The 22,899-nt window shown below is 34.4% G+C and overlaps 5 protein-coding genes across 7 annotated transcripts; 3 read left to right on the forward strand and 2 right to left on the reverse strand.

Moving 5' to 3' along the window:
* Positions 1-68: 68 nt before the first annotated feature.
* LOC125054130 (polymerase delta-interacting protein 2) lies at positions 69-3,952 on the reverse strand. 2 transcript variants are annotated; one of them, XM_047655849.1, is made up of 7 exons: positions 3,742-3,952; positions 3,361-3,640; positions 3,082-3,126; positions 1,717-1,894; positions 1,263-1,426; positions 839-1,044; positions 69-553 (listed from the first exon to the last, which is right to left on the reverse strand). In XM_047655849.1, exons 1-7 carry the CDS (start codon positions 3,828-3,830, stop codon positions 436-438), a joined length of 1,080 nt encoding a protein of 359 aa, XP_047511805.1. In that variant the 5' UTR covers positions 3,831-3,952; the 3' UTR covers positions 69-435. The 2 variants fall into 2 exon arrangements, with proteins under 2 accessions (XP_047511805.1, XP_047511806.1); XM_047655850.1 differs by lacking the exon at positions 3,082-3,126 and having other exon boundaries at positions 3,742-3,949.
* A 5,114-nt stretch (positions 3,953-9,066) lies between these two features.
* On the forward strand, positions 9,067-11,595 carry LOC125054128. The gene has a single exon (XM_047655847.1). The coding sequence runs from the start codon at positions 9,269-9,271 to the stop codon at positions 10,889-10,891; it is 1,623 nt and encodes a 540-aa protein (XP_047511803.1). The 5' UTR covers positions 9,067-9,268; the 3' UTR covers positions 10,892-11,595.
* A 3,156-nt stretch (positions 11,596-14,751) lies between these two features.
* On the forward strand, positions 14,752-17,120 carry LOC125054129 (short-chain specific acyl-CoA dehydrogenase, mitochondrial). The gene is made up of 5 exons (XM_047655848.1): positions 14,752-14,918; positions 15,013-15,390; positions 15,542-15,957; positions 16,131-16,373; positions 16,642-17,120. The coding sequence occupies exons 1-5, from the start codon at positions 14,885-14,887 to the stop codon at positions 16,783-16,785; spliced, it is 1,215 nt and encodes a 404-aa protein (XP_047511804.1). The 5' UTR covers positions 14,752-14,884; the 3' UTR covers positions 16,786-17,120.
* A 2,457-nt stretch (positions 17,121-19,577) lies between these two features.
* Positions 19,578-20,561, reverse strand: LOC125054131 (actin-related protein 2/3 complex subunit 3). The gene is made up of 4 exons (XM_047655851.1): positions 20,400-20,561; positions 20,154-20,330; positions 19,881-20,076; positions 19,578-19,809 (listed from the first exon to the last, which is right to left on the reverse strand). Exons 1-4 carry the CDS (start codon positions 20,403-20,405, stop codon positions 19,652-19,654), a joined length of 537 nt encoding a protein of 178 aa, XP_047511807.1. The 5' UTR covers positions 20,406-20,561; the 3' UTR covers positions 19,578-19,651.
* Positions 20,562-20,758: 197 nt separating this feature from the next.
* LOC125054133 (coiled-coil domain-containing protein 86) lies at positions 20,759-21,680 on the forward strand. 2 transcript variants are annotated; one of them, XM_047655853.1, is made up of 3 exons: positions 20,759-20,909; positions 21,090-21,289; positions 21,373-21,680. In XM_047655853.1, the coding sequence occupies exons 2-3, from the start codon at positions 21,093-21,095 to the stop codon at positions 21,677-21,679; spliced, it is 504 nt and encodes a 167-aa protein (XP_047511809.1). In that variant the 5' UTR covers positions 20,759-20,909; positions 21,090-21,092; the 3' UTR covers position 21,680. The 2 variants fall into 2 exon arrangements, with proteins under 2 accessions (XP_047511809.1, XP_047511808.1); XM_047655852.1 differs by having other exon boundaries at positions 20,768-20,954.
* Positions 21,681-22,899: the final 1,219 nt, after the last annotated feature.

Raw genomic sequence — 22,899 nt, forward strand, 5'->3', positions numbered from 1 at the left:
TAAAAATACAATATTACTTCAGACACTTTTGCATGCGAGAGATTATGTAAAAGGTAAATAATACAAAATAACAGAATACTGTAATTTATTAGATCTAGAATTTATTACAACTAAGAAGTTTAATTGAGCCTACGATGACAGTCGAGAGTCTAGCTTCGAAAAAATAAATAATTCAATAGTACGAAATGGTAAAAATAATGACTTAGATGAAAAAAAATAAACAATTTCGTTGACCTAGCTAGAATGTAAAATGATTTAAATTTGGTATGTCATGCTTTTTTGGGGCCGTTTGTTCCACACATTTGTATTTTACACCAAAGTCAATGGTATCCAAAGTGAGTAGAGGAACATTGCCAATGACATTTATGAAGGAAGTATTTTTTTTTAATTTCTTTTTTAATACATGTGTGGAAGCATAATCTGTGCTAGTAGTGTTCAGGTTGGTGTAGAGGGCGCCACGGGACCACCTTCGTCTGGTTTACTCTCGAGCGAAAAGGGCGGGATGCGGCAGTCAAACGTATAACCATCCTCGCGCTCCATTCTAAATGTACCCCTGAAAAAGGTAGCAGCAAATTAAAATAATATATTAAAAGTAACAAGTAAAGTAAGTAAATAATTAAATTTATTTTGCTGTATAAATTTCAAGGTTTTCGGGTAACGGATGCTCGTGCGAAGACGGGGCGGGTCGCTAGTTATGAAATATTATAATAATTACATCCTTATGGCTTTAATATTAACTTAAGAAGTAATAAATTTTATAGCGAGAATATAGAAATATTATCGTTAAGACACAATAATTTTATACAGGTTATTATTGATTAACTTTATTAAAACTTACCACATATGGCCGCTAGGTGCTTGAAGGCTAACATGACTGCTGTACTGGAAGGCCGGTGCGTGGCGAGCCAACAGAGGCTCTTGGCCCACCACGCCACGTCCACGAACTGTTTCAAGTGTGCCACTGAGTGAAAATATACGCCAATGACGCTCTCGCAACTGTACTGCTTGAGATCCAAGATTCTCGAGCCGGATGCAATAACGCCACTGTAAAAACATTGATTTAGAATAAGTCGGTAATATTTCCGGCTCGAAGGACCAAGAGTTTAGAAATCGATGTTAACGGCTACGAACACACGATTATCTTTCATGCCTTTTTTTTATTTTCATAAATAATTGTAGTTCTTATTTAGATTAATTCTTAAACTAATGTAAGTAATATGATATAATTGGCACTCATAATATTATAGAAAACCACATATTACCCAGTACACTGCAGAGTTTTGTGATTCTCGGCTACCCATATAGAATGGTATAACTGTTACTCGCACACCCTCAGTTGTTTCACGATGGACATCACTTAACTCTAACCATGGATGGTTTTTCTTTTGCCAAGCTCGCAGTGTCTCTTGAGCAATGAAGGGAGGATCTAAAATTTTTAAACAAAATCCATATCTGTATGCATTAAATTTGACTGAAGAAAAAAAACCTTCATACAAAAGCAATAAAGCACCATAAAGTTAATTTTTTTAAAGGTTACTAATTGTTATATCACTATAATTCAATCCAGTAAGTGTTAAATTTGATGTTTTAATTAATATATAATTGAGTACTTCTAGTAGAAAAATATCTAATACATATATTTAACCATTCTCATTATAAAGCCTTGAACATTAATGCCTTATTTAGCTAACCTAACAGAGCAACATCCAATCTAACCTTTATCAGGGTTGTGCATCAGAAACTTGTCAAATAGCTCATGTTGCAAGGGCACCCGTTCAACTGATGCATATGGTATTATGTCATCGTGTGCCACATAATCTAAACCAGGTATTGCATACAAGCTGCGACTGGACTCTTGGTTACCAAGAAATGTAACTGCTTCAGTTTGAGCTCTCTGAAAAATAGTTTACGTGCATACTAATCCAAAACATTGTGTTAAGTTTTTATGATTTAGACTATATTAGTTAAACAATAGTAATTATTTAAATTATAACTTTCTGAATATATTTGACATTACTTGTATTATTATAATTTATATAATAAAAAGCAGAATATTTAATTTCTACATTAAAAGTTTGAAAGTAAATATATATTATTATAATAATATATATTTTAAGAAAAAAAAGAAAGTTTTGTTTACTTACTATATATAAAAAAAATTACATGATTAGGAATTTAAAGAAAACACTTTTTTACCGGATTGAAGTTATGTATTCACGGTACGGTTGTATGTGGTCACGGTGACCACGCACGCTGAAAGGCACGCGAAACGTCGAAAAAAAAAATTTAAAAAAGTGTTTTCTTTAAATGTGTAAAAGTTATGTCAATAAAAGACAATGCTATGATTAGAAATTCTCACATTTTACTTTACATAATATACAGTGTAAACTCAATCACTAAATCACTGAAGGAAATGCACATATTCTGCGGTTACAGTTCTTATATGGAAATAATGTTTTTTTTTTAAATATCATATTAGTTAATAAAAATATTACATTGTATTAATAATATTAAAAATAATCCTAAAGTAAGTCAATTGGCTGAGGTCAACATGCATAAAATAACCACTACAAAATAATAATGAATGTCTTAAAATGTTTCTTATATATATTTAAGGCTTAAATACACGCTGTGAAAAAGAATCTATACCGATGTAGTTTTTATAAATTACATTACTACAAACTCATATACACTAAATTTACATTATATGGAGTTTACACTGTATATAACAAAACAAATTTATGGCTTGCCATAAAAATTTTAATGCATCTTAAAAATTAAATGGACTTTAATAGCTTTTTGAACACATAAGTAAAAGTAATTTAGTATTGACTAAAAGTGAAGGAACTTTATCTCCTAACAATGAAATATTTATTAAAATGCAGATTATTAAAACAAATGTATTATGGGCACAACTAAAATTAAATACATAGTTTATTAGGTCTAAAATTTTTAATTAGCGAGTTCATTAGTAATTTTAAATTATGGATTTATTGGGCTTACAAAGAAATGTAATAAGAAGCTATTACCAAGTTAATATGTTACATTACCGCACAACAATAAAAAAACATTAAGTAATACCTTCTTCTTCCATTCAGGTCGCATGTCGAATGTAGTTTGCACAGTCAAAAATAAATTGAGTTCATTTAGTAATATCTTTAATCAATTATATATGTTTATTTAACGAAATTTTACGAGTATTATTATTAAGTTTATATACCTTAATAAATAAATTTAAAAAAATGAATTATATAGCAATATATTATATGTAAATAAATATTTTTATTACAAACTTTCCCAGAATATATCTGCACATTAATTTTGTAAAATTATTCATTAAAAATATTGCTTGATACTTACTATGTATGGAGCATCTCTTGTATCAATTAGAACCTGGTAAAAAGTATGAGTTCGTCCTTTCACTTCCTTTCCAACATTTGATAAATTATCTCCAGAAGTGTCAGTAGCACCAGAAGAATCTGCAGTTTCCTTTTTATTTATTGCATCTCTATCGTATACTCTTGCTAGCCATGGAAATAAAATAACTCCCCTATATCCAAATACTTTATGCAGAATAAGCTGACCAGTTTCATATTTTCCGCTTGTTTTAGGAGCTTCTAATTTTCCTACTTCAGCTAATCTAAAAATTACGACGAATATATTTTTTAGAGGTTAAACTTTTACAACATCGTTATTAATTCATGATATAACCGTAGATATAAAAACATTTAAAATACTTGCCTGGTATAGTTTGCTACGTGGGTTAATATCAATCTCGAAGCCGTTAACCTTAACGGAGTTGTTGGTACAAATCTTAGCAATATCTCCATTTTATCATTGTAAAAACTAATGTTTTTGGTGGTTTGCTTGGGTCGTTGTTTTTACTTTTCAAGTTTTTCACAGATTTTCTTGCCTTGACAGAAGAGTTCAGATATTTGACAGAAGGCGTTTGACACTTATCAATCACTGAATCACAGGTAGTAAGTATAGTCCTTTTCATGAAAGAAGTCCCCCAGACGCGGCGCTGCAATCGCATGACGTAATGTTGCCAATTATGAGTAAAAAATTTACCTATTTTATTTACATTTAGGAGATGTAATTTATCAAATAATATTATTTTCTGCATACTTCGATGAAACAATATTTCTGTTATGTAAAAAGTATATTTTTATTTACTTATATTAGCGGTGTTCTACCTACTTACAGGGAAAAGATGAGAAAATAGGCTAAAGAAAAGCAATACAATTTTTTATTCAGTTTTATTGCATAGTTGTTGGGTTATAATTTTTTTCGAAGTACACGCCGTTGTTATACCTTCGTTGGTAATTCTTGTTACAGTTTTCTCTGACACACCTGCAATTAAATTATAAACAATTAAAAATATTGGTTGTTTGTAAAGTAGGTTTACGATCGAGATGTTTACGTGATAACGTCTTATTGGTGATATAAGTTTTTGGGAAGTAAGGAATTAGTGAAGATAACAATTTTTTCAAATTTTAAATTACATCTATCGTTTTATTCACACTTTTGATGATAAATTTCGGGTGTAAAATGACAAGTTTACTTATTCGACTATGATATACATTTTTCTTCATACATTCACGGAATGACTGGCAGCGCTCGAGATGAGACGGGAGATCGGTCCGTCTCTCTCTCGTTATACCTGCGATCTCGCTCGTGAGGTTTTGGTGTGACACAAGTTTCTGAACATGTCACCCGACTAAAACGATTTTAAAGACGTTATCACGTCAATAATAATAACTTTAAGTTTATAATGCTTATGTAATATATGTTTTAATTTCAGTTACTTATTTTAATCACGTTATGTATTTGTTCAAATTTGTCGCAAAAACGAATTTATATCATAAAAGTCCCATCAATACAGCAAAAAATTATTAAATGGCAACTCTAAAAAGTACCTGTTATGGCGGCAACACTCTTCCGAACATTGTTTAGTGGTATTAAAACACCTTGATTCTTATGTTCCGCTTCACAGAACTCTTTCACCTTTAATATAATTTCTCGATCCGAACTTTTTACAACTTTTGGCATTGTAAACAATCTTTAAAATGCACTAAGCTAGTTAAAAATTCACAAAAATCTACCACAACAAACGAACTTGATAACATCGACGAATGACAACATTGCCAACCTGTCAAATTTAGTTCCAAAAATCACCGCGGGACTTCTTTCATGAAAAGCACTATAGCTCATTCGACTTACATAATAGATATAGATATAAAACAGATAAACCGGTGATTTATGCCTACGTCTCACCGCTACATCCCTTTGAGATAACTATAGTTATACACTAAAGGGAAAGATTCAGATAAAGCGAAGTCTCTATTCTTAATTTACCGTTATGATCCATATCATATGCTTATCAAACCGTGGCAAATATCACGTATTATGTAATATTCTATAATAATATAAGCCTCTGGTTCTACCCGTTATTGTTGTAACCTCGTCCACACATCTTCTTGACGGTCTCCTTCAGTTTAAATTGGTACGCTCTTTGCTTGAAAGACCATAAGTCGAATTGGTCGGAAATATTTTAGTGCGCAGCAGGTTCCACGCAGTGGTGGTGCGCGGCAAAAGCTACCTTAAGAAACGCTCAGTTGTGGAATGCCAAACGTCGAAGTCATACGGATGGTATTTCGTATTATGCTTTGAAGTCCGAAGGTGAAACTCAGCTACAGGTATTAATCCGAATAACTCCTCCGAACACTCTCCATGGTAAATGCGGTAGAAGATGGAGGAAACCCACATCTCGTTGAATACCTTCAAACGGAAGGATCTCGCACTAGGGCGACAGCCCACCCAGAGGTGAGAATAGTACTCCATGTGGGGTCAAAATATGCGCGTGCAACTCGCAATACAAGACAAACGTACCTAAAAGGGCGCGTTATGACCGGAGCCAACTCAAGAGCACAAGTACGCGGCACAATTGGGAGATGCCATCAGGCCCGCTCAAGTTTCCAAAAAAGATAGTTTTGCGGATAGCAAAGCCAAAGCTTGGAAAGCTCAGGAGTCTATTCTACTACTGTCACTCACATCGTGAAGGAGAACGCCGAACTGTTGGGCTGTCTCTTCGCGTCCAAGTCGCCTCTGGATGACCAAGGGAGGTCATCACCGACTATTTCGCGGTGTGATTCATCGATGCCAGAAATAATATTCTGGCAGCGTGCTGTACGAAAAGCGCTATCTTCCTTGAACATTCATAAGTCGAGCATGCTCGATGGCATCCCCCCAAATTGTGCTTTTCCGTGTGGCTTGATGCACTGGTGTTGCGTAGAGATGTGGGGTCTCTCTGCATCTTCTACCACATTTACCATATAGATTGTTCAGAGGAGCTTTTTGATCTAATACCTGCAGTTTGAGTTATCCATATCACCCTGACGTCCGTCGTTCCACAAATGAGCGTTTTCTAAGGCAGTTTTTGCCGTGCACCACCGCTATGTGGAACCAGTTGCCCACTGAAGTATTTCCGAACCAATTTGACTTTAGGGTCCTTCAAGAAAAGAGCATACCAATTCTCGAAAGGCCGGCAACGCACTTGCGAGGCCTCTGGCAATGTAAGTGTCCATGAGCGGCGGTATCACTTAACATCTGGTGATCCTCCTGCCCATTATCATCCGATTAGATAAAAAAAAGAATGTAGATGTTAAATATTTAGTTGTCGTGCGATAGTAACAACTGATATATAACTTTTCTTTTTCTTTTGCCCATTTCTTGTCCTGCACGGTGTGTGCGTCAGCCATGTTCAATATATTAGTTGAAATTTACATTTTAAGTTTTACATATCATCAATGAAAACAGGAGCAGTATTTATTTTGTGCTAACTCTTTATTGCAGGTGATACAACATCTACACTACACTACACTTCTATTATTTAGTTACGCCACAATTTTTTTAATTAACTCATATTAATTATATTATAGACCACAAGCCCATGAACAAAAAATACCTGTGAAATGACCCAACCTGAATTACGCTTAGAAGGCTGTTACTATATCTGAAAATAGCTCTGAGCACTATGCCGTCATTTCTGAGCGGTACATGTGAGTACGTGAGTGAATGGACTTTCTCAGGTACAATGGGGGAATTTCGACTAATTATTAATGTACGGCTTTGTTATAAGTGTATAGATGATTAAAAATAAATGTCGAAAAACCTAGTGCCGTACAAAATTGATGGTGCCGGAAGTCGTTGCAAATTTTTAATTCGACGACAGTTGCAGAAGCAATATAGGTCATTTATTACTGTACGGCATTTGTGTGATTCCTTTTGGACACATATACAGATACTTTACCCGTAAACGCCGTACGTATTCCCAGCGGAGCGGTCGAAAGCCAAGGGTCGCAACATATGTCTGATTAGCATATAGGTGATGATGATATGAAACAACATAAAATTAAATGATCTTGAGAGTACTTCACAAATAGATAACATTTTCCAGCATGCCGTACATTTTTTGTGGAACACATAGGTGTATGGGGTAAATTACTTTCCTCAGAAAAGAGTCATTTTCCGGTGACTTTTATCTGTACGGCAATAACACAGGTTATTAATACTTTAGACAATCTTCAATAAAAGATAAATGCCGTACACTTTCGATAGTCCGCTACCACCGCCTACCAATACAGGGCGTCCCAAAGTTATGGGAAATGAAGGGAAAGTACCTTAAATATCGTAGATAGGGTATTTTACTAAAAGAAGACTTTATGTTATTTTTAAAAGTTATTAATTCTGCATTCAAAGATTTTTTAAAAATTACTTGCCTTGTCTGGGAATCGAACCGACTTAAATGTAAAAAAAACACCCCTACTTTTATGATGCCAATCGAAAGAATGGCCAAAAACTAATAACTCTTCTTAAGTAACATAGTATTTTAAAAGAAAGGAACAGCGTGAATATATCTTTTTAATCAAATTAAAAACATTATCTATCGTATTCGGCCTAAAAAAATCCCCTACGAGTCTGTTATTTAGAAAAGTTATTAGGTTTTGGCCATTCTTTCGATTGGCATCATAAAAGTAGGGGTGTTTTTTTTTTTAATTTAAGCCGGTTCGATTTCCAGACGAGGCAAGTAGTTTTTAAAAAATCTTTGAATGCAGAATTACTAACTTTTAAAAATAACATAAAGTCTTCTTTTAGTAAAATACCCTATCTGCGATATTTAAGGTACTTTCCCTTCATGTCTCATAACTTTGGGACGCCCTGTATATTTTTATTTTTGTTAAAAATATTTTTCCTTTACCTCTCTCTGCTGGTACGATAAGGCTGTAAATATACTTTACAGCCTTATTGTAGTATACTCAGATATATAATATTTGGACGGCATAATTATAAAACATTATTGTCCGTGTTAAATAATATTTTGAACATGTTGCCGTACATTTTACAATGACCTTAGGGTATATGGGTGTAGGGGTAGGGTTCCGACCCTTGGCTTTCGACCACTCCGCTGGGAATATGTACGGCGTTTACGGGTAAAGTATCTGTATATGTGTTAAAAAGGAATCACACAAATGCCGTACAGTAATAAATGACCTATATTGCTTCTGCAACTGTCGTCGAATTAAAAATTTGCAACGACTTCCGGCACCATCACTTTTGTACGGCACTAGGTTTTTCGACATTTATTTTTAATCATCTATACACTTATAACAAAGCCGTACATTAATAATTAGTCGAAATTCCCCCATTGTACCTGAGAAAGTCCATTCACTCACGTACTCACATGTACCGCTCAGAAATGACGGCATAGTGCTCAGAGCTATTTTCAGATATAGTAACAGCCTTCTAAGCGTAATTCAGGTTGGGTCATTTCACAGGTATTTTTTGTTCATGGGCTTGTGGTCTATTATAGACGCCATCTTTTTTCAAATTCTACATGTACTTATAAAGTATAAACATTATTATCACAATGACAGTCGAGGTGCTTTCATCTATGTCAGTGTTTTAAATAACCATAGAGTAATGTGGGTACAAGGTGTAAAGTACAAAGTAAAACATATCTATGGTAAAAAACTTAACAAACTTTTAAAGTATGTTTTGAAAAAAGCGCGGGAAACGTTGGTCGTGGCGGGAGTGTTTTTTCTTGTGAAATTTTTAAATTTAATTTAACTTGTATAAAAGATCAGTTTGTATATATTTGTATGTAGTAGTTTAATTTAATAGTTTTGTTTATTCATTTGTGTATATATTCTACAGTATCTGGTAAGTTTGTATACTTTTTCCTCAAGGCCTGGAGTCAGGCGAAAAAATGGACGAGCCCCCGGATACCGGGGGCTCGCCCCCCGAGGTAGCTTGTAATATTATAATAGAAAATAGATTTTCTAAACTGGACGAGTCCAGTGTAGATACAGATGTGGATCAACGGAATGACCGAAAAAGAATGCGAGTAGGTAAAATTTGCAAACACTGCAACAAAAGGAAAAAAAGATTCGATCCGACGCGTCGGAACAAACAAAAGGACACTGATTGCTCGTGCCAAATACCGGAAATTGAAATTCCCTCAATAAGTACTGGGCTTAAGAACGCTAATGCTCTAGATAGTTTTCAGAACAAAGTAGACCGTGTAGATACTGCAACTGTTAATACCCAACAGCACCCATCACCTCCATCAGACGTTTCTCAGTCCATAAAAAATCCTACAGGCCGAACGTCTTATGAGGCCTATGACATAGGGCCATTCGTAGTTCATGCGCAAAAAGTTTCTTCAGATACGGACATCCCCTCCCTTCACCCCGTTCAATTTGGTTATTTCCTCAAGAAAAATTCTTTTAAAAACATAATTAATGGTAGCATCAAAAGGATAGGCAGAAACAGAATTTCCCTATCATTCTCTGACCACAAATGTGCAAACGAATTTATTAATAACCCTTGCCTGGCAAGAAATAATTACAAAGCTTTTATTCCCTCATTTAATGTGACCCGAATGGGCCTGGTGCGAGGCGTTCCCGCGGAATGGTCTCCCGAAGAGATATTAGACAACATCTCTCTGCCTGTAGGCAGCGGAGGAATTATAAAAATTAGACGACTTAATTATAAAGTACGTAACAGCAGCCCTCCTGAGTGGAAGCCATCACAGACTATTGTAATAACTTTCGATGGTCAAACCCTTCCTAAACATGTATTTGTCTGCTACAATGCCCTGCCCGTGGAACTTTACGCATACCCCACTATTCAGTGCTATTCTTGTTGCCGATTTGGTCATACTAAGTCTAATTGTAACTCTCGGCCCCGCTGTTACAAGTGTGGCCAAGGCCATACAGGGGACACATGCAACATACAAGATGATGCCGCGACTTGCTGCCTATGTTCTGGTCTACACTTTGCTACAAACAGAAAGTGTCCAGAATATGAACGGCAGACTAAAATTAAATTGTATATGGCTCAGAGATGTGTATCTTATGCAGAAGCAAATAAAGTGTATGATCCAGTTTCTAAATCTTTTGCTGATATAGTTAAGTTTTCAAACATCCAGAATACTCCTAATTCTCCTGTCCCACATGTATCGCCTTCCTCTCCCTCGATTCCGTCGTATAGTAGATCTTATAAGAAAACAATATTTGCTAAACCAACATCCCCCAAACTAAAACGACTGGGGTATAACAAAACAGAACACTTCAATTTGATAAAGGACTACGACGCTCCAGCTCCTTCTAACGGGGTCGCTTTAATAAACAGTAACGTTAACAATAATGACATAATCTCTGATTTAATCCAACTTTTGACTGAAATTAAATCTAATCCTAACTCTGACAACAACGTAACCGAACAACGCCGCCAAATGATTGCTTCCTTAACTCAATTAAAATCCTCTTATGCGCCACGAACGCGAACAAATAATCCAGTGGAATTGCAGAAGCGCTATCTGCAATAAAAATGATTTAATCCATTTGCATAATAAATTTGAACCATTTGTCTCAACTCTGTCGGAAACATGGCTTCGCCCGGAATTGACTTTTCGAATTCCAGGTTATGTTATTCTCCGACAGGACAGACCTGACGGCTATGGCGGTGTTGCCATAGTCATTAAAAATAATCTCCCCTATTCCTTATTTCCACTTCCCTCATTCGGAGATGACTTATCAGTCATTGCTGCTATTGTAAATAAAATTTGTATAGTGTCTATTTATTTTTCTCGTCCTAATGTAAATATTTTTTCTCATCTTAATCAACTGTTTTCCATCCTTCCAAGGCCATTCTTAGTCCTAGGTGATTTTAATTGCCAACATCAATCCTGGGGAAGCACTTCTTCCAACTATTATGGAGATCAATTATTAGATATTATAGATTCTCATTGTATCTGTATTTTAAACACTGGGCTGCCAACCCGTGTTACTGGTCCAAGTGAAGGTGCAAGTGCGCCTGATCTATCTTTATGTTCACCTGATTTAGCTTCAACTTTGGACTGGCACCCTCTTGCATCTTCGTATGGTAGTGACCACTTTCCACTTGTAATTACTTTTCCTTCACACAAACCTACCAAAACCACTCGCTCTCCTCGTTTTAAATACAGATTAAACAACGCTGATTGGGAATTATTCAACCAACGAGTAGAGCAGAAAACTAGTATTTATTCTCAAGAAGGTGATCCGATCTCTGCCGAAATTCTTTCTCAGGTTTTGATTGAAGCTGCCGATGAATCTTTTTGCACTAAAACTAAGTTCCGATCGCAAATTCCTTCGCCTCCCTGGTGGGATCATGAATGTACAGCTGCAATAAAAACAAGAAAACAGTCTGAAAAAAATTACTGTGAGGAGATGTCAGAAGAAAATTTCGAGTTATATTTAGAATCTGCCCGTAGTGCTAAAAAATTGTTTAAGAAAAAGAGATATGATGGTTGGCAATCATTTTGTGCCTCCATTAGCCCAGACGTCAGCCCGTCAGAGGTCTGGCGTAATATTCGTAGATTTAGATCTGCATATAATAATTCTCCCTCTTCTAAATTACCGCTAACCCTAGCTGATCAGTTCATGGATCATCTTGCACCCCCTTCTGTACCGGAACAGGCATTTCCTCCATTATCTATTCCTGCTTACATTTCCGATGACCAAACTGGATTAAACGCTCCATTCTCTTTGATCGAACTTAAAGGTGTACTCAATAACGTAAAAGATTCTACTCCAGGAGAAGATGGGATTCCATATTCTTTTTTGAAAAACCTTTCGGACCGTGTGCTGATGCTGTACTTAAATATTATAAATTCTATTATGATTTCTGGGTGCATTCCCAAGTCTTGGATCACTCAATCTATTATCCCTATTTTAAAAGACAATAAACCGGCCGATGATCCTTCTTCTTACAGACCTATTGTCCTTTCTTCTGTTTTAATGAAAACAGCAGAACACTTAGTTAAAATCCGTTTAGAATGGTTTTTAGAGAGTAAAAATTTATTAGCAACGTCACAATTCGGTTTTAGGAAAAGTAGAAGCACAATGGATAGCTTAGGTATATTCACTACGGACATAAGATTAGCTTTTTCAAACAACGAGTCGATAGTAGCTACTTTCTTAGATATAAGCTCAGCTTATGACAATGTTCTTATATCGGTTCTTAGGGGAAAATTGCTTTACTTAGATGTACCACCGATTCTGTCAAACTTTATTATCAATATGCTCAGAGAAAGATACATTAATTTATTTATCGAAGATGTCAAACTATCGCGGACTGTGTGGAAAGGATTACCACAGGGTTCTGTGCTCAGTCCTTTGCTCTACAACATCTACACATATGATTTAGAAACATCATTGCAGGCATCAGCAAACGTATTACAATATGCAGACGATCTTCTTATATACAAATCGGGAAAATCGATTGAAAATAATTGCCAAGCTCTAACATCTTCCCTTTCATTTTTAAAATCATGGCTTAATTCGAATGGTTTAGACTTATCTGTATCCAAGAGTAGGGTTGTGTTGTTTTCCAGAATGCGTAGGCCTCCCCCGGTCCATGTAAAGTTCAATAGTGTTTTGATTCCCTCGACTAATGACGTCAAATTCTTAGGAGTAATTCTAGATTCCAAGCTTACCGGTGTACCCCATTGTGAATATGTAACTGCAAGATGTGAACGTAATTTGAATATTCTTAGATGTTTATCGGGCATCTGGTGGGGAGCGCATTCACACTCCTTAAAACTGATTTACAACGCCATAATCAGAAGTGTAATGGATTACGGTACTTTTCTGTTGGAACCAGGAAATATTTCTGGTTTTAAAAAAATGGATAGTATTCAGGCTAAAGCAATGAGAATAGTCCTAGGAGCTATGAAGTCAAGTCCAATCAACTGTATGAGAGTCGAGTGTGTAGAGCCTCCATTAAGCTTACGACGGCAATTTCTGTCTGATAAATTCCTATTCCGTTGTATCCAATTCAGTAACCATATCCTAACACCTAAACTGACTTGCCTGGCATCTTTAATCCCCAATTGTAGTTATTGGAAAAACAAACGCCCACCATGTTTGGTTGAAAGTTACAGAAGATTTACTTATTTTGAGGCTCCTACTCACCAAGCGACTTCTAATCCATTGTTTAAATATAGTTATGATTCCCTTGTAATCTCTCCTGATATACATACTAGCACAGGTCTTGTGAAAATTGAGCAAAACCAAAAGTTAACATTTAACTATATTGTTGACACCAAGTGGCCACAATGGCATCGAATATTTACAGATGCATCTAAGCATTCCAAAGATAGCTGTGTAGGTGTTGGTGTACTGCACTCTAATTACAATATTGTTCAAAAAACTAAACTCCCTCCTGAATCCTCCGTGTTCACTGGCGAATGTATTGGCCTTGTTAAAGCCATAGAATACATCCTTCTACTAAAACTTCAAAAAACTGTAATTTTTACAGATTCACTAAGTTCTTTGAATGCCTTAGCCCGGTTCCCATTTGGATCACATTATCAATTCCCTGTCATTTCCGAAATTAGAAACCTGCTATTAAAATGTATAAAAGAAAACTATTCCGTATCGTTTGCATGGGTTCCTGGTCACTGTGGAATATCTGGAAACGAGAAAGCCGATCGTTTAGCCAATGAGGCGGTGGAGAGTGGAGATGTAGACATTTTTAGAAACTATGCGCATGACTTGATGTCTCTTTCAGGGATTTATCTCAGGAATTCCTGGACTGAATCCTGGTCTCAAGATAGTTCAAAAGGTCGCCATTATCGTACTATTCAACCTTCTATACCCAGTAAGCCCTGGTTTTGGAGACTGAGATTCGGTAAAAAAGTTACAACAGTACTGTCTCGTATGCGACTGGGACACGTCTGCACCCCAGCTCATCTTACTAAGCTAAATATTAATGAGAGCCCTACGTGCGATTGCGGATATGATGTAGGTGATTTAAATCACATCATATTTGTTTGTCCTCGACGCGACCGGTCGGCTCTTCTCGAAGGTCTCATTTCCCTTCCAATTCCTTTCCCTTCATCCATATCATGTTTACTTTCAACATTGGACCCATATGTATACAAACTTTTAGCAGCTTTTATCTTAAGTAATAATATAAAAATTTAGACAATATAAACGTAAATATATGTAAATATGTTTTCTTACACTCCTTTTTTATGTAGATTTATAAGAATTGATCTTTTATTTTATAGATTCATTATTTTCTATTCCTAAATTCCTTTCCAGACGATAATTTTATGTTTTTACCCGTTTCCCTGTTTTTGACCCTGGGCCACAATGCACAAACCGTGCGGGCCAATTTAAAAAAAAAAAAAAAAGTATGTTTTTAGTTTTAGTTAGCCTACAGTAGTTCAGTACGAGTAAATTCAAAGTCCAATTTTATATCTTTAGTTGTTTTGGCATAGTGGTCCATTACTTCTCATTGCAAAGATTAACATCACGCTACAGTAACAAAAATGATACGGATATTATTTAAATCCGTAGCAAACAGTACGTGCTTCAAACTTTTACATATTTTTTTCTTTTACATGTACATATTAATATTTATGTTTATTTAACCTTAAACTATTTCTTTTTTAACTAGGGCGAGTTTTCCCCAAAAGGTCAATTGCTTCCCTATCGGCGCTACCAGACACGTATCAAATGTTATTCAAAACATGTAGAGATTTTGCTGAACAAGAGTTGAAACCAAACGCCGCCAAATACGATCGAGAACACTTGTACCCCGAGGAGGCTATAAAAAAAATGGGTGAGCTTGGCCTGATGGCCATCGCAACACCTGAAGAACTAGGCGGATCTGGTCTTGACTATCTTGCATATGCAATTGCCCTGGAAGAGATATCGCGAGGCTGTGCCTCAGCTGGTGTTATCATGTCAGTGAATAACTCTCTCTATCTTGGGCCATTGCTGTACTGTGGAACAGACAAACAGAAAGCAGAATTTGTGACACCTTTTTGTATGGGTTTGTTAAATGTAATTTTTTAATTAAAACTTCACATTATTTTAGATACTAACTGTATTGAATATTTATTTTTATTTCCATTCTAGCTAAATTGATAATATTATTTCTATTCTATTATTATGTATATTAAATAACATGTACATAATTCCAGGAGATAGTGTTGGTTGTTTTGCATTATCAGAACCAGGAAATGGTTCAGATGCTGGTGCAGCATCAACTACAGCTAAAGATGCTGGGGACAAATGGGTCATCAATGGCACAAAGTGTTGGATAACTAATGGTTATGAAAGCAAGGCCACTATTATATTTGCCACAACTGATAAAAGTATGAAACACAAGGGTATATCAGCTTTTATTGTTCCCAAGCCAATAAAGGGTTTAGAGCTTGGTAAGAAAGAGGATAAACTAGGTATTAGAGGTTCATCAACATGCTCATTAATATTTGAGGATTGTTCAATTCCCAAAGAGAATATCTTGGGCCAGCCAGGAATGGGCTTCAAAATTGCAATGATGACACTTGATGCTGGGAGAATCGGTATTGCTTCTCAGGCTTTAGGGATAGCACAGGTATATTGCCTATGTTATAATTTGATTTTTTTATTAACACATAATTTACTTCTTTACCTTTAATAGGTAATTATAGGATCAATACTAATACTAGTTAATTAAACTATAGCAATTAATTGATTCAATACTAATAAATATTATTTCAAAATATACAGTAATTTTAATTTTCTTAGGCCTCTTTGGATGTAGCAGTAGACTATGCATCAAAGAGAATTGCTTTTGGAAAACCTATAATAAAGCTGCAAGCTATACAAAATAAAATTGCTGACATTGCTGTTAAATTGGAGTCAGCCAGATTACTTACATGGAGAGCGGCTTGGTTGAAGGATAACAAACAACCATTTACAAAGGAAGCAGCTATGGCAAAACTGGCAGCATCTGAAGTTGCTACTTTTGCATCACATCAGTGTATTCAGGTAAATACAGTTCTATGACTGACTTTCCTAGTCAGTGTCAAATCCAGTTAGCCTAAACAAGTTACAAATATAACTTAGCTAGAATTTCAGTGGGGAAAAATTCTTACATGTATTTTTTTTTGCTTAGTAGCAAAAACCTAAATCCAACTTCTGTGCTGCCAATGATTTTGGACTATGCCTGTAACTGTATGCTATCTTTAGATATATGAGAGTGCTAATAATACATAGAAAAATTCCCTGTTTTTGTAAGAATAATCATTTATTTTAGGTATTAGGTGGTATGGGCTATGTCACTGACATGCCAGCTGAAAGACACTACAGGGATGCAAGAATCACAGAAATATATGAAGGTACCTCTGAAATACAGAGACTAGTCATTGGTTTGCAAGTTGTTAAAGAATATGGCTTATGAACTTAGTATTAAGGATATACATTTTAGTATTGACACATATTCCCCCTTTTTATAATTAATGAATTTGTAATTTTATTGAAATTATGACAATATTAAGATTAGGAAAAAGAATGACTGAAAATTGTGACATGCTATTTAATGTAATGGATAGTAGAAATAATATCAAATACCAATTTACATTAGTTTAGATATACAAAAGGCATTAATATTCAAACAGAAGATATTAATAAAATAGGATCAGTAAAGGACAAAATACCAGTTTAATTTTATTTTGCTGTGTATGTTGACAAAAAATCTGAAAAGATAGTTACACCAAATACATTACTTAATTTTAAGTATAATAGTTTTTTTTATAATATATATGTTACGGGTAATGCTAGAAGGTGGAGTAAACCTAGGTTTACTCGGGTTGACTTAGTATTACCCAAGCTTCTTGGGTAAAGTCCGAATAATAAGTAAAATAAATTTAAATTCGGGGTTTACCCATGCTCTACTCAACCCAACCTAGGTCTACCCAACTCTGGCTGGGTAATGTTAAAAATTTGTCTAATTAATTAGTGAAATGAAAATCCAAGGCCATTTTAAACATTTATTATCTGAAAAACATACAAACATAAAAATTATTTATTTGAGCAAGATAAACTGCTGTGACATTTTGAGTTGCATAATTTTCCTGCAGCTTTGCATGAACACTTCTTTGTGGCACATTTTGTTTTGCAATTACACCTTTTATAACCCTGGCCTCCTGAAAGCGACTGTTCATTTGCAAGCTCTCGTAAACTTTTTTTTTCTGGTGATATATTTTCGATATCAATCAGTTTATCATGACACACAGAAAACTGATTCCTTGAGAACATTTCCTCAATAGTACCACGTTCGTTTCCTAGCCTATACAGATCACCAGCTTTTTCTATAACTACCATAAGCACGTTCCGAAACTCGCCTCTTCCTCTATCGACATCTGGTATTTGGACTCTCACCGTATCTCCAACAGAACATGGAGGAAATTTTAAATTAGATAAGGCTTTCATTTTCTTAGCTTGATTTTCTAAGCTCAATCGGGCAGATAATCTATGTTTATTTATATTTTGTTGAGTAGTACAAATTTCACATAAGTTTATTTCTTGTGTACTTGTGCCTGGGTTCATACATCTACTACACTCTAATTCGTCTTTCTTTTTGGCCGTTTCTTCTGAATTTATTTCTAATAAAACGTTCCTTTCACCTTCTTTTGTATTTAAAACTTCTGTTTCGATATCGCTTCTCATCTCCGTGTTCTGTAAGTGGTAATTCTCTGATTCCAGCTCTACATTTAGTAAATCTTCTTGAGATTCTTGTCTAGATTCCGGTCCTTCTTCTTGGGATTCTGGACTAGATTCTGCTTCGGTAGTAAATTCCGTCAACATTTTCTCGAGCTCTTCCTCAGTGTGAATATTGACAATAACTTCTTTTGGAAGAGAAGACGACGCTAAACCCACCTTGACATCACTACCGAACATGGCGGTATAAGGAGCTCGTTTTATTCCATCGTGGAATGCCCTATTTTTCATTAATTGTACGAACTTCAAACCTTCTGACCAACGCTTACAATTTTCGTCGTTCATCCACGTCATAAGCATATTTTGTACGTCTTGATTTGCTCTTTCCACACTACCTTGAGACTGACTATGGCGAGGTTTGCCATGTACTATCTTCAGACCGCTCCACATCGAGCACAACTCTTCAATTACGTGATTTGCAAACTCGCGGCCATTGTCTGATTGAAGAATTGAAGGTGCGCCAAAAATACAAAATATGTCCAAAAGCTTATAAGCAACTTCTACGGCTCGTTTAGATGTTAACGCGCGCAGCTGTACAAACTTTGTCAAATGATCTTGATAGACCATTATGAATTTGAAGTCGCCGTCAGGGTTAGACTGCATGTCAATTAAATCTACTTGACAGCGACTATTCATTTCTGTTGACACCAATGGTTTGACAACAATTCCTTTTTTAGCAGACTTTAACTTTTTTTGGCATGGTTCGCATAGTCGTAAATATAATTTGATTACTTCTTGAGTAATATTTTTATATTTTTTTTTACATTCTTTTTCCATTCGATGTTTTCCTCCATGTCCAACAGCCAAATGAGTTTCATGCAAAATATCGAACATTTCATCATTAGTCACGTAATATTTAATTGTTGTCTCACTTGAAGATAGAGGAGCAATCAGTTTCTCGACGCCACTTACCGAGCACAAATCAAAACGCTACAATCACCGGTATTGTAAAGTAGTTTTCGATTTAGCTTCTTTTGCACTTTTTACCGAATTAATTATTTCCAAATACTGTTCGTTACTAAAGTAAAAAGATTTTAATCCTTTCGCTGAGAATAACTCTTGAAATTTTGTATCAAAACGCTCTCGAAAAGAACGTGCACTCTGTTCGGTCGCCATTTTGTCACTAAGCAAGCGGCGGCGTGGCCAGTGTTGCCAACAAGACTAATGCAAAATTTGCTAAACTGTTGTTAAAATTTAGCCAACACATTACCCAGACAGAGTTGGGTAGACCTAGGTGAGCATGGGTAAACCCCGAATTAAAATTTATTTTACTTATTATTCGGACTTTACCCAAGAAGCTTGGGTAATACTAAGTCAACCCGAGTAAACCTAGGTTTACTCCACCTTCTAGCATTACCCGTAACATATACAATACCTAGATGGTGTTTTCATCAAATAGATTATTAATAGTAATAACCCCAGTTAAACTTTATTCTTACTACTTAATGGAGTGATTTCAATGAAACAATTTAATAATATGTGTATTTGATTAATTAATCAATATTATGAAATACATAAAATAAATGTTTTTAAAGAAAATAAGTTTTTCATTGGCCTGGCCCAGATAAAGATTTATCCATGAATTTCCTTTTAGCAAAACATAGCCACCACTTGCTTGGTTTTCCATCTTCAGTAGCAAAAACTTTCTCACAAACTCTACCTCCAGTTTCATGCCTCAACTGCTGAAGATATTGCCTCATTAAATCTGCAATAAAAATAAATTAAAGTACTATTTTAAACCCCGTGGTTTAAATGCTATAAAGAATCTTCATATACCAGCTTCTTGAGGACTAGAAGGTTTGGCATAAACAGAATTTAATGGGAATCCAAGTTCTCCAGGAATATCAAACTTAGATATTGCAAGCATGTACATTTCTTGCTGTCCCTGGTTCTTATTTGCACATTTCTGGAGCTTCTTTAGACATTCCGATATATACAATGTAAGGTAAATGAGTACTCTATCAGAATCAGACTGTAATGAAAACAAGTTTATTAATAACTAAAAAATTCAAGTTATTCTTTTATATCATTTATCTCATAAATACTTACCTTTATCTCATAAAAACGAAAGAAAACATTGGCTTTAAAATAATTTAACGCCTCATCAATAATATCTAATTCAATCTTTGGATTAATTGGAGCCGGTCCGCGAAAAGTTGTGCGAATCGGCAGGAGAGCTAAATTCCCGACAGACTGAGTGGAGTCCGTTAAAGTGGAATGATATGCCTGCAATGTTTTATGGTACTTTAGAACATGAATCATCTGCATTAATATTTTTTGATGTCGTTTACTTACGGGCATATTTTTATTGTTTTTAAACGATAGCAGGAAACTGTCCAAGTTTATTTTTACTAATGCCAATATTAAAGCTATTACTATACGAGAATATAAAAAGAAAGTTTTTAATTTTATTTATTATCTCGTTCTCGGTTCTGCTTATACAAAACGCTAACGCCCTCTTGACAGGTGTCACCAGATACTAGCAGTTTAATGACATTGATATTAATGGTTGTTAACTTTACATCTGTTTGATCTGTGAACAGACGATGACTAGCAAAAAGCGTGAGCGTTAATATTATGTCTTTTTCTTAGCACCGTCACCGTGTCACTTATTGTAGCCCGTCTCACGCCTTTTGGATCTAATTGTCATTTGTCAATTATCATTCTATAATCTAATCTATACTACTATAGATTTTTTAGGTTGCTTGCATGTGTTGTTTTGTTCATATATTTCGAATATAATTGATATTTCCTGAATTTTAATGATTTAAAGCTACAAAGCATTTCATATTCTTAAATTAAAAAGTAAGAACGATTCATTGGTTGATCGCTATAATATAACCAAGACAAGTAAGGTTTTTTGTAATTAACAGACAGCAAATTTTGCATCACTAATATAGTGCCTATTTTTTAACTACTATACCAATTAAATGGACATTTATGAAAAAAAGATATAATTACAAATTCTTTTTTATTTTAACTTAGGCAATGATGGCATCTGGAATTGATTCAGAGGCAAAGGTTCTGTCTATTTTGGATAATATTAAAAGTCAAGGAGCTAAAGAAAAGACATCTGATGATAATAAAAAAGGCAACAAAAAAATAACTTCTAACAAAAAGGAAGAAGAAAATGTGATGCGCGGTATTCCCAAATCTGGTAGATTTTGGAAATCTAAAAAAGAAAGGTATTTAAAGTGTTTGAGGAACTGTCAGTTAATAGCAGTCAGCACTACCTAGTCAAATATTATAATATATTGTTTTTCTTCAGGTTTAATACAATAGTGAAGACTAAAGGAATCAGATTAAATTTTGAAAAGAAAACAGCATTGAGAATAGAATTACAAAAAACAAAAGAGCTATCTAGGCAAATCATTGCAGAAGTCAATGAAAAAGAACAGGCTAAAAAAGAACGAAGACGTGAGAATATAAGACGTACGCTAGAAAATAAGAAGAAATCTGAAGTTGTTCAAGTCATATCAAACACAAAGAAACTGAAGAGAATGAAGAAAAAACAGCTTAGGTTTATCGAGAAACGTGATACTACTAAAACTGTTGCAACAAATAAATCTGAATAAATTATGAGTTTACTGTCCTGTTTTAGCTATCATTTTTTTATTATTCTACATTAATGCCATCATTAATACTTGGGTAAAACATATTTGCTATAATATTAGTATTGACTATGTTTTGGCACTATTGTATAATTCCTATTCTTTTTATTGTAGCTACTATTATAAAAAGTAACTCCTATTTTTAAAAAAATAAGTCCTCTAGCTATAGGATAGGTGCATATCATAATTGTATATTTTTCACCAATATGTAGTATGATTCCCAAGGTTTTATATATTTCTACATTGACATCATAAGTGAAAGTTAGAGTAATAATCACCTGCATATTAAGAAAAAATGGAGATAGTAAAATTTGCTTACTTCATTTTTATTTATACCTTAAATATTTAATTTTAAAGCAGTAAACATTGAGATTAATTAAAATCATTTATTTACATTCATGTTTGTTTCACATTAACATTTTAATTATATAATCTCACTGAGGGATTTAGGATTCCTAAATACTATTTATCATGTGAAATACAAACAAAATATTGTCCATCTAATATTTTTATTAAGTATTAGAACGGGTCACAAATACATATAAAAATATTAAATACATTTTCCTATTTTGAATAAGAATGTTGTGTGGGTTTTATATACATTTTAATCTACTTGTGATGTAATGAAACAGTTACATTAATCTTACAAGTATTTTTAGATATTTACATTTCAAAATCTCATATCTAGATTATATCTAACAAATACAGTATGAAAAGTTACACAGCTTTTTTAGGAAAATGATGACATTTTAAAATATTAATTTATCAATATCCTACATAGTACAAAATTAAGGTTCCAACAAAACAGGGTGGTTAGTTTATAAAACGACAACGACGAGCTATAGTATTACAAGTTAGGGTACAAATCAAATAAAAAACCACCGCTGAGGCAAGCAAACAAATTCTGTCATCTTACAGCAAAAGAATGTTTCTCCTGTTGAAGCAGAAGCCTCAATATTAATTGCATTGAAAAATACTGTTAAGGTTAAGATTTGTATAATTTTAACTTAAACTACTAATCGCAAATTAGTCCATGTAAATTCATAAAAAAAATTATTCACACGACTTAACTCTAATTCTATTAAAATGTGCCTTAATCAAATTAATCAGACCATGGTTTATCAATTCACTTTACAAGTTTTGCCATGCACTTGTCAAACTATATGCTTTAGGTATGAGCCATA

This window comes from Pieris napi, chromosome 11, assembly GCF_905475465.1.
Source record: "Pieris napi chromosome 11, ilPieNapi1.2, whole genome shotgun sequence".
NCBI classification, from domain to species: domain Eukaryota; kingdom Metazoa; phylum Arthropoda; class Insecta; order Lepidoptera; family Pieridae; genus Pieris; species Pieris napi.

Coding starts and splice junctions, on each gene's coding strand:
- LOC125054128 (XM_047655847.1), top strand. CDS start 9,269: ATGGACGAGCCCCCGGATACCGGGGGCTCGCCCCCCGAGGTAGCTTGT.
- LOC125054131 (XM_047655851.1), bottom strand. Junction 20,077..20,153: donor TTCGTTTTTATGAGATAAAG/GTAAGTATTTAT, acceptor TTTTCATTACAG/TCTGATTCTGATAGAGTACT. Junction 19,810..19,880: donor TTCTAGTCCTCAAGAAGCTG/GTATATGAAGAT, acceptor TTTTTATTGCAG/ATTTAATGAGGCAATATCTT.
- LOC125054133 (XM_047655853.1), top strand. CDS start 21,093: ATGATGGCATCTGGAATTGATTCAGAGGCAAAGGTTCTGTCTATTTTG. Junction 21,290..21,372: donor TGGAAATCTAAAAAAGAAAG/GTATTTAAAGTG, acceptor GTTTTTCTTCAG/GTTTAATACAATAGTGAAGA.
- LOC125054129 (XM_047655848.1), top strand. CDS start 14,885: ATGATACGGATATTATTTAAATCCGTAGCAAACA. Junction 14,919..15,012: donor ATTTAAATCCGTAGCAAACA/GTACGTGCTTCA, acceptor TTTTTTAACTAG/GGCGAGTTTTCCCCAAAAGG. Junction 15,958..16,130: donor AGGCTTTAGGGATAGCACAG/GTATATTGCCTA, acceptor TAATTTTCTTAG/GCCTCTTTGGATGTAGCAGT.
- LOC125054130 (XM_047655849.1), bottom strand. CDS start 3,830: ATGGAGATATTGCTAAGATTTGTACCAACAACTCCGTTAAGGTTAACG. Junction 3,641..3,741: donor CACGTAGCAAACTATACCAG/GCAAGTATTTTA, acceptor CGTAATTTTTAG/ATTAGCTGAAGTAGGAAAAT. Junction 3,127..3,360: donor CAAGAGATGCTCCATACATA/GTAAGTATCAAG, acceptor AATTTATTTTTG/ACTGTGCAAACTACATTCGA.